The 9,692-nt window shown below is 59.7% G+C and overlaps 1 protein-coding gene across 1 annotated transcript in view; it reads left to right on the top strand.

Moving 5' to 3' along the window:
• Positions 1 to 1,191: 1,191 nt before the first annotated feature.
• Positions 1,192 to 9,692, top strand: part of HMCN2 (hemicentin 2) — a 35,162-nt gene continuing 26,661 nt past the window's right edge. The window contains exons 1-16 of the mRNA XM_064676889.1: positions 1,192 to 1,620; positions 2,559 to 2,629; positions 3,540 to 3,698; positions 3,903 to 4,025; positions 4,540 to 4,711; positions 5,038 to 5,144; positions 5,354 to 5,474; positions 5,570 to 5,833; positions 5,999 to 6,143; positions 6,393 to 6,514; positions 6,604 to 6,876; positions 6,980 to 7,121; positions 7,711 to 7,838; positions 8,310 to 8,423; positions 8,540 to 8,689; positions 9,326 to 9,520. Of these exons, the coding sequence (XP_064532959.1) occupies positions 1,386 to 1,620; positions 2,559 to 2,629; positions 3,540 to 3,698; positions 3,903 to 4,025; positions 4,540 to 4,711; positions 5,038 to 5,144; positions 5,354 to 5,474; positions 5,570 to 5,833; positions 5,999 to 6,143; positions 6,393 to 6,514; positions 6,604 to 6,876; positions 6,980 to 7,121; positions 7,711 to 7,838; positions 8,310 to 8,423; positions 8,540 to 8,689; positions 9,326 to 9,520 (2,521 nt within the window). The 5' untranslated portion in view covers positions 1,192 to 1,385. The remainder of the gene's footprint in view (positions 1,621 to 2,558; positions 2,630 to 3,539; positions 3,699 to 3,902; positions 4,026 to 4,539; positions 4,712 to 5,037; positions 5,145 to 5,353; positions 5,475 to 5,569; positions 5,834 to 5,998; positions 6,144 to 6,392; positions 6,515 to 6,603; positions 6,877 to 6,979; positions 7,122 to 7,710; positions 7,839 to 8,309; positions 8,424 to 8,539; positions 8,690 to 9,325; positions 9,521 to 9,692) is intronic.

Here is a 9,692-nt window from a genome sequence, read left to right as displayed (position 1 = left end):
AATTTGTTGATGGGGAGAAGCTGTTGGGGTTCCTTTGTGCCAGCAGTGTTGGTGAGAGGTGCTCCCTGCCAGGGTGCAGGAAGGAACTGGGCTGCAGGTTGGTGACTGGGGATGCTCTAAGGTAGGTTTGGTGGCACTGTGGGGTGGGGGACTCCCCCCCAACTTGCAGTGAATGTTTGGGGCTGGGTGTGTGAAGCCTGAGGGAGACAAGGGGCTTTCTGCAAGCCAGGCTACAGCCCTGGCTGTGGGACAGGAGGGGGACAGGCCGCCAGACAGCCCCACGGGGCAGAGGTGCCATCTGCCCTGCTGCCAAAGGGCATCCTTGCCCACCATGAGGCTGGGCTGAGCCCGAGTCTGCAGGGACTCATGGGGCAGAGGGATGCACTGGATAGTCCCACTGTCCTGTGTGGGGGTCATGAGATGGGGAACCCCCGACGTCCCCCAGCCCCTGTGTCTGGGGGGAGCAGAGCTGGTGCTGGTGAGGTGCTTGGGGTGCAGGAGGTGCTCAGCCCTCGGTGCACAGCCTCACCTGGAGCCGGCTCTTGGCTGTGGCTGCTCCCTGGGTCCCGCTGCGGGGGAGTTGAGCAAGAGCAGAGCAGCCATGAGCTCAGCACTCCACTTCGAGGGGAGCCAGGAAACTCTCTGCACGCTCAGCCAGCGCTCCCGGCCAAGGGCTGCCTGTCCCGGCCAAGGCTGCCTGTCCCAGCCCATGTCCTGGCTCCGGCTTTGTCTGTACTTTGAGTGGCTGTTTGCTCCCTGTTCCTGGGGCAGCTGCGCTGGTGAGCCCCTCCAGAGTCCCTTGACCCCCCAGCCGCGTTGCGGACCCCCATTCCAGGGGGGCCCTTTGCCTCGCAGAGGGGGAATTTGCTTCCTTGGGGTCCCTTTCGCAGCTGTCTCTTCCTCCCTGCTGGGGGTTTGGCAGGGTTTCCCCACAGGTGCTCAGCTGCCAGCCCCCATGTCCTGCCCTAACCCTCGGCTCCCCCGGCAGAGCGGGGTCTCTCTGAGCCGGGGTGGGGGGGTCAGGGGGCCTGGCCAGTGTTTCTGACAATCCTATGGGCTGTAGGATCCGCTTCCCAATCCCTGCATCCCCATCCTGACATCCTCCAGCTCCCACCCACCTCCCTGCCGCGTCGCTGGCTCCAAAAGTCCGGTTTTTCCTCCCTCCCACCCTCCTCCCTCCCAGAAGTTGAACGCTGGAGGAGCAGGTCCGCAGCTGCGGGCGGCTGGGCGTTCCCTGACCGGGGTCCCGGCTCCGTCCCCGCCGCGTGTGGCCCCTTCCACGCCGTGTCCCTCCCCAGTGCGGGGAAAGTGCCCGGGGGGGTCTGTGGGAAGGACCCGGACAAGGACTGAAGGGGTGTCCCTGGCACCTGAGGGTCTCCCCCACAATGCCACCCCACGGAGGGGTGTTCGTGGGTCTCTGGCTGCTGCTGACCCCCAGTCTTGCTGAGAGCCCCCCCAGCACAGGGTGGGCCACTCTTGCCTTCGTCTTTGATGTCACTGGCTCCATGTACGACGACCTGGTGCAGGTGATGGACGGAGCCTCCCGCATCCTGGAGCGGACGCTCAGCAGGAGCACGAAGCCCATCAGCAACTACGCTCTGGTCCCCTTCCATGACCCAGGTACGTCTGGGACAGGGTGAGGACACGTGTCCTGCTGGGGATGGGGCTGTGGGGAGCTGGGGTGTGGCTCTGGCTGGGTTTGGGGCTGAAGTGTGCACTTCCCAAGTGCTTGTATGATCCCTTCTCTGTGTTTTTAATGCCTTGGTGGTTGCTGTGGTGGGGGTGGCAGTACAAGATGAGCTGCAGGTCGAGGGCGTGGAGCTGGGCTAGGGCTTCTGTTCCCATGTCACTCTCTGGACACAGGGTGAGCTGTTTCCACTGCAGTATTCCCAGGGATGCTGGCACCCACTGGTGGGTTGCTCTTCCAACTTCCATCCTATTCCAATCTCCCTGGTCTAATTGTGGTGGGGGTATTTCTGTACAAGTCCATGATATGCTTCCAGGGCATGTCAATAAAAGCACCACTCCCTGAGAGGTTTTGGCAATTCACTGCCCCACCAGAATAATTTCTTTCTGTCCCTGTCTTTGCCTTGGGCTTTTTGTGCACACCCATAAAAGAACAACTGTTCATCAAAAGAGCCCCAACCTCCTACAAGGAGAGCAGAACCCAGGCTTTATTTTCAGCAGAAACACTGGACTGAATGAAAACCACTGGAGCCAGACAAGGAAGGAGGCAGAGGCCGTGAATGGGTTTCTGCATTGTTTTTCTGGGAGCCTCCCTCAGCAGAAAAGGGTGCTGGGTTTGCAGCTCACCCTTGCTGGGATCACCTGTTGTGTTGGGAGAAATTCCCAGGCACGGGAATGGTCCACCCAAATGGTCACAGTACGGGCACGTGGCTGGTCTGCCCAAATCCATTTCTCACCTGGTGCCAAGCCAGGGTAGATGCTGAACCCTGAGTCTCACAAGTGTTTGAGCCGGGGTGGGTGCCCGGGAGCACTGGCAGTGCAGGTGGCACAGGAGGAGGCTGGTGCTGAGGGTGGTGTTGGTGTGTTTGCAGAGGTGGGACCCGCCACCCTCACCACGGACCCCCAGCTCTTCCAGCAGCGCCTGCGGGAGCTCCATGTCCAGGTAGGCATCATCAGCCCCATGGCTGTGCCAGGCCTGGCTCTGGCTCGTGGCACTTGGTGGGGAGCCTGGCTTTTCATGGTGGTGGGTTCCAGGAGCAATCTCTGCATCCCCTGGGGAGAGTGGTGGGGTCTCAGGGCTGAGCCAGGCTGCCAGGGGGCTGCTCACACTGGGGTGGAAGCAGAGAGTGTGGGTAACACCAGTGCTGTTCCCCAGGGTCTTGCATTCCCAGTTTACAGCTCTTGTCCCGAAGGGAGATGGTCTCCCCAGGAGAGTTTGCACAGACTCTCTGTGGAAGCAAAAAATCTATTCTCTTAGAAGCACTGCTTGAAAAATGAATTTTTAAATATTTTTTAAAGTGATTTCCTCTGTTTTCTGCCAGATGAAATTCTCCCCAGAAGTTTAATCCTGCTTTATCCATCCCCATTCCTGCTCTGCCTCCTGTGCATTGCTAAATCCCTGTGGCTTTTCCCTTCAGTTGCAGCTGTTTTGGCAGGAGGTGTAACACTGTGGCTGCAAGTGGTTTCCCAGCCCTTTGGAGTGCCAAGCCCTGGGGAAGTGGGAGCTGGTCCTTACTGTGCCCCTGCACTTCCCTGGGGTGGCTGGTTCTGCTGCCAGGGCAGGTGAGGGGCTGGGTGGGCACAAATGTTCCTGATAAAGGTCTTTGTGGGAAACCAGTGGCTTCTGTGAGCCTGGATCCCCCAGCTGGTGGTTTAAACACCACTGATGCTGAGAGAGGGATGGGTCCATGTAATCCTGCGTGTCCCTGCAGTTCCATCACGCTGCTTTGGGCTGACTCCAGCGAACTGGTGTAGTTCCTCCCGTGAGCAGACGTTGGGTGGGATCCTGCCAGGAGCCCAGCAGGGAAGGACTGAGCACTGGGTGGCTGTGCCACGTCCCTTGTGTGCCACAGGGTGGAGGGGATTGCCCGGAGATGAGCGTGGGAGCCATCAGGCTGGCTGTGGAGATCTCACATCCCGGCTCCTTTGTCTACGTCTTCTCCGACGCTCGGGCTAAGGACTACGAGCAGCAGGAGGAGCTGCTGAGGCTGCTGCAGCACAAGCAGACCCAGGTGAGAGGTGCTGCCCACCAGGCTCCAGCTTGGGGAGACACTGCAGCAGCGCATCAGTGAAACACAGTGACAAGCCCCGCTGTGCCGCCTGGCAGTGAGGGGGATTTTGCATTCCCTGGGTGACTCAATGTACTGGGATGCTGGTGTGTCCCCTCCCTGGGCTGGTGGTTGTGAGGGATGCCACAGGGACCGTTGCTGTGGCAGGTGGTGTTCGTGCTGACGGGGGACTGCGGGGACAGGAGCCACCCCGGGTACCGCGTGTACGAGCGCATCGCTGCCACCAGCTCCGGGCAGATCTTCCACCTGGACAAGCAACAGGTGACAGAGGTGAGTGGGGATCCCTGCTCCCACACGGAGTGGCTGAAGGGCGTATAGTCCAGCCCAGCTAGCTGAACTCTTGTGTTCTGCCTGTGGTGAATCTTTGTGCCCAAGGCACCTCCAGATTTCTCTGGGAGCACCACTTTAGTCTGAAGCTGGGGTGGGGGCTGGAGAAGGCTGCCTGTGGAATCCTTGGGATGAACTGATCTTCCAGCCCCTGAGGAAGGAAAGTGTCTGCCTGGGGCTGAGGCTGAAGCTGTGGCACTCCTGGCAATAACAACTACACCAAATTACAAGGGGGGCTCAACCAGAGCCAGTACCTCCAGCTCACCTGTCCCTGAGCCCCCTTGTGCTGGCACCAGATGGACCCCACAGGGGCTGCTCCCTTGCCTGGGTGCTGTTTTGCAGCTGTGCCTGAGACTGTGACCTGGTGCAACACAGCCCTGCTCCCGACATGACTCTGAAATGGCCATGCCTGTCAGTGAGGGGGGATCCAGGTTAATTCTCCCCCACGTGCCTCCAGGTGTTGAAGTGGGTGGAGGAGGCCATCCAGGCTTCCAAGGTCCACCTGTTGTCCACGGACCATGAGGACGGCGGGGAGCACACGTGGCCTGTCCCCTTTGACCCCAGCCTGAGGGAGGTCACCATCTCCCTGAGCGGCCCTGCCCCAGGAATCAAGGTCTGGGATCCAGCAGGTAGGAGCACAGGGGAAAGTGATGACAGGGGGTGATGCTTTGCCTTCCAGAGAGACCTCAGGTCAAGACAAGCAGAAAGGGGTTCATCAAACCCTGCCCTGAAAACTCAAAAATCCCTCAGTGAACAGCAAGGGATTGTTGTTTACAACATCTCCTCCAGGGATGGCTTTGCCTTTGGCTTTAAGAGGGTTTTCCCTGCTGTCCTGGCTGTGAGCTGTGGTGGGCTCTGCACTACCCTGAGCCCCTAGGGAGGGGGCTCCTGGCTGCTGCAGGGACCAGGGGATGGATTTGGGTTGCCCAACCCAGAGGTTCCCTTACTGTTGCAGGAAAGGTCCTGGAGACAGGCCAAGGTCTGAAGGAACTTCTCAGCATCCCCAACTCAGCCATGGTGGTGGCTGTGGAGCCCTATGAGCCAGGGACGTGGTTGGTCACGGTAGGCTGGTGGCAGACCCTGCACATCCTCTGCCCTTCCCTGATGGATATTTAGCTGGCCAGACTTTCCCAGGTGTCAGCTTTCCCTGTCCATCTCCAGACAGGCAGAGGACGTGTGAGCAGGCTGGAAGGGGCTGGCTGCCACCTCCTCCCTTCCCATCACCTCTCCCTTTCCCTGCCCTCAGCACGTGCCTCTCAATCTGCTTCCAGACCCGGAGCAGTGGCCGCCACTCACTGAGGATCACGGGCATCAGCAACATTAATTTCCAAGCCAGCTTCTCCTCCCAGCCGGAATTTGACGCCAGCCAGCCTGGAGAGCAGCCGGTGCAGGGTGAGGCTGGTGCTGCCCAGGGGGCTGGGTGCTGCACCTGGGCATCTTGCAACCAGGAGTGTGGTTGGTTGCTTTTTCCCCTCCCTGCTTTCCAGGTCTGCCCATCTCCGTGGTGGTGAACTGCACCGGTCTGAGGCCGCCTGGGCGCCTGCAGGAGATCGAGCTCTTCAACACCTCTGGCCATGCCCTGCTCTCACTGCCCATGTGGCCCCTCTCCAACTCCTCCTCGGGGCAGCTCTGGGTGGGTTCACCTCTTTGTGTCCCCCCAGGTGACTTTCTGCTGAAGGTGAAGGGTGAAGACGCCCAGGGCCACCCCCTGCACCGCCTCTCTGGGGTCACCTACACCAGTGTGGTCCCTGGTGAGTGGAACACACGCTCCCCACAGGTGCTGAGCGGGGACCAGAGGTTCCAACACTGCCTCTGCTTTGATTTCTCCCTGGGTATTTTTTATTCTGCTTCCCAGGGCAGCTCCCAGTGAGCTCCTGAGGGGTGTTACATGTCTGCATATCCCCAAACGCTTCCAGGTCTGCCCAAAGTGGACATCTCCAGCAAGATCCAGGCTTACAACCGTGAGCCACAGCTGATCTCCTGCTCTGCACGGAGTGAGATCCCTTTCCGCCTGAAGCTCAGCCGAGGCAGGGCGCAGCTCAGGGAAGAGCAGCTCTTCAGGTGAGCATTTGGAATGGCTCCATGAGGGACCCATGTGGGCAGGAACAGCCCCTGAGCTGTGTGGGCCAGGGGGATGCTCTGCACTGCCTGCAAGCTCTGAGCATCTCAAAAGGAAAATTCCAAGGAACATGTCTGCAGGCAGTGTGGGTGTGCCCCTTTGCCTGACTCAGATGGATTAGGATTGGGATGGTGGCATGGCAGTCCCAAAGTATGGGGGTGACCCACCTTTTCACCTCTCCCTTTTTGTAGGCATTCAGGGAACATCAGCTGGCTGATCCCTGCAGTGTCCAAGAACGATGAAGGGTTTTACGAGTGCACGGCCACAAGCAAGATCGGGGTGACACGGGCTCGTGCCTACGTCTCTGTGTCAGGTGGGGGCTGCTTGTGCCAAGCCTTGGTGCCCTCTCTGTGTCTGTGGCTGGGCACAGGCTCCTTTCACCCTGGTGTCCTGTGTTTGCAGAGCCGCCACCGCGTCTCATCGCCCCAGACAACATCACGGCTTCGCCGGGCCAAGACGTGGTCATGTCCTGCCTGGTTCTGGGGGATGTGCCCTACAACCTGACGTGGAGCTGGGATGGGAAGTCGGCTCAGCCAGGGGATGGCCGGACCCGGCTGCTGCAGAACCGCTCTCTGGAGATCAGCCGCGTGCGGCCGAGGGACGGGGGCCTGTACGAGTGCGTGGCACGCAATGCCCACGGCACTGCCACCGCCTCCCTCTGGCTCTTCATCCAGGGTAGGCTTTGCCCCCTGTGGGACGCTGGCCCAGGTGATATTTTGCCCCATGGGTGGGTAGTGAATGGCACCCAGGGGCTGAGCCCTGCTCCCACCCCGTGCAGAGGCGCCGTGGGTGAAGGTGGGCCCCAGCCCCCAGCGTTTCAGGAGGGGCCAGGAGCTGCATCTGAACTGCACGGCCGGGGGCCACCCCCCACCCCACACCACCTGGAAGCGCTGGGGCTGGGCACTGGAGCAGGACAAGAGGTAACCTGTGGGGACCTGGGTGCCTCCATCCTCCCTGTCCCGTGGGGATGATGCTTCCCTTCCAGGGATGGATGGGCTGAGGTAGAGTGGCTTGGGGCTGCCATAGCTCCAGAGAGAGGGAGGCATTGCAGTATCCCACGCACCTGAGATGCTTGGCATGCTGCTGGCCTTAACTTCATATATTTATTTTTAAGCTGTCCTGCCTTATCCAGGTCGCTGTCCCCACCAAGGGGACTCACAGTGCTTTGCACACACGGTGTGTGCTCAAGTTTCAAAACATTCCTTGTAGTTCCTCTTAATTTCTTCTGCTTTTGCCTTCCACCTCCTGCCTGTGTCAGGCTGTGGGAAGGCTTTTTGATTCAGGAGATGAAAAAGCCCAATTCTCAGTGCTTTTTCCTGGTTCAAAGCAAAGTCCTTCCCTGCAGCAGCTGACAGAGCTGGCTCTAAGTGCTGACCCACATCCATCACATGCCCAGTACTTGCCATGTGTGCAGGATGGCCTGAAGCCCACTCATTTATATCAACACATCTTCCATCATCTCTGCTTTCACAGGGCTCATTTCTCCCTCTGTCTCCCTGTTTGCCACAGGGTTTTTAGGGATGCTGAGGGTACCCTGCACATCAAGGCTGCTGTCCCAGAGGATGCAGGGAATTACAGCTGCTATGCTGGCAGCACACTGGGCTGGGATGAGCAAGTCATCACCCTGGAGTTCACTGGTACCTGCTCCCTGGTGGCCAGCAGCACACTGGGGATGGGGCTCTGTGTGATGGAGAGTGTTGGGGGCAGCACACCAGGAATGGGGCTGTGTGTGATGGAGGGTGTTGGGGGCAGCACACCAGGAATGGGGCTGTGTGTGATGGAGGGTGTTGGGGGCAGCACACCAGGAATGGGGCTGTGTGTGATGGAGGTGTTGGGGAGCAGCACAGCTGGAATGGGGCTGTGTGTGATGGAGGTGTTGGGGGCAGCACAGCTGGAATGGGGCTGTGTGTGATGGAGGGTGTTGGGGGCAGCACACTGGGGATGGGGCTGTGTGTGATGGAGGGTGTTGGGGAGCAGCACAGCTGGAATGGGGCTGTGTGTGATGGAGGGTGTTGGGGAGCAGCACAGCTGGAAGGGGGCTGTGTGTGATGGAGGGTGTCCCAGGGCTCCATGGCTGGAGACCGAAGCCATCTCTCCCCGTGGCACAGAGCCTCCCGCCATCCTGGCAGTGACACCCAGCCTGAAGGTGCTAGTGGGAGAAGACGTGACCCTGGAGTGCTGGGTTTCAGGGGCACCCCCACCCCACATAGTGTGGTACAAAGGTGAGATTGGGGGGAGCTGGGGAGCAGATCCCCTCCTCGCACTGGGATCCCCTGGCCCGGCACTGGGAGGGACCCACAGGGGCACTCGGGGTGCTGATGTGGTGGTCTCTGGGCAGGTGAGCAGGCGATGGCGACGTTCCCAGCCGGCACCCAGCGTGCCATCCTGAGGCTGCAGGAGGTGCGGGAGGAGGACGCGGGGCAGTTCATCTGCGAGGCTCTCAGCGAGGCCGGTGTCACCTTCGACAGCACCCAGCTGGACGTGGGCTGTAAGCCTCTGCCCTCCTGTTGAGCTCAGCTCCCACTTGCTGCTTCCCAAGTCTCTTCTTGCTGCCACCTCCCGGATTTCCCAGCAGGGGGGTGTTAGTGCTCGGTACAAGCAGGCGGAAGCCTGGCAGGATTTCTAAGAGTTGGGAGGATGGAAGAGTTTCAGCAAGTGACAGAAGCCAGTGCAGTTGTTACTGTATGGGGACGTGATGGCTTGGGACCCAGCTGGGGATGCAAAGTGCAATCGGTGGGATTAGTCAGGTAGGGCCTGACTTCTCTGTGTCTGAAAATCAAGGTACCCTGACCGTTGCTCAGGGCTTTCCACCACAGGGAGAAGAGATGGAAGAGCATGGGGAGGAGGAGGGAAGGCTCTGAGCTGCGGGCAGTAGGGATAAAAGCAGTTAAAGATGGAAAAGTGCAAGAGGTTTTGCTGAGTGTAACTGGAAGGGAGAGAAACTGCAGTGGCTCTGACAGCTTTGGAAAAGCCCCAAATGCTTTAAGTCAGTCTTGTAACTTGTGAGGGCACCTGGCTCATGGGTTTTGCAGTCCCATCCCTTCTCCAGGCTTGGCTGTGCTCAGAGTGGGAAGCTGGGATGCTGGACCTGCCTGAACCCCTTTTCCACTGCTCTCTCCTCCAGCTGCCCCTCACTTTCCCGAGCCCCTGGGTGACATGGAGGTCACAGCTGGGGAAAGTGTGACCCTGCTGTGCCACGCCGAGGGATCTCCCCCGCCACATATCACCTGGTCCCGGCAGGACGGGAAGCCCGTGGAGGGCTGGCAGGGACCACGGGGTGATTCCAGCCAGCTGGAGGCTGCCCAGCTCCTCATCAACAGTAAGAGCTGAGCGTGCACACGTTTATTTGTATTTTTAACTTGTGCAAATTTAGCTGTGCTGCAACAGCCTGCAAGCCTCCAGTGCCACCGAGTCTGTCCTCCTTTGGAGGTGGTGGGAGGGAAGGGGAGGGTGGTGTCGCCCATCCCGGAGCTCGCTCAGGGCTCTCCAGC

Source organism: Pseudopipra pipra, chromosome 20 (assembly GCF_036250125.1).
Source record: "Pseudopipra pipra isolate bDixPip1 chromosome 20, bDixPip1.hap1, whole genome shotgun sequence".
NCBI classification, from domain to species: domain Eukaryota; kingdom Metazoa; phylum Chordata; class Aves; order Passeriformes; family Pipridae; genus Pseudopipra; species Pseudopipra pipra.
This window is presented reverse-complemented; position numbering and strand designations above follow the sequence as displayed.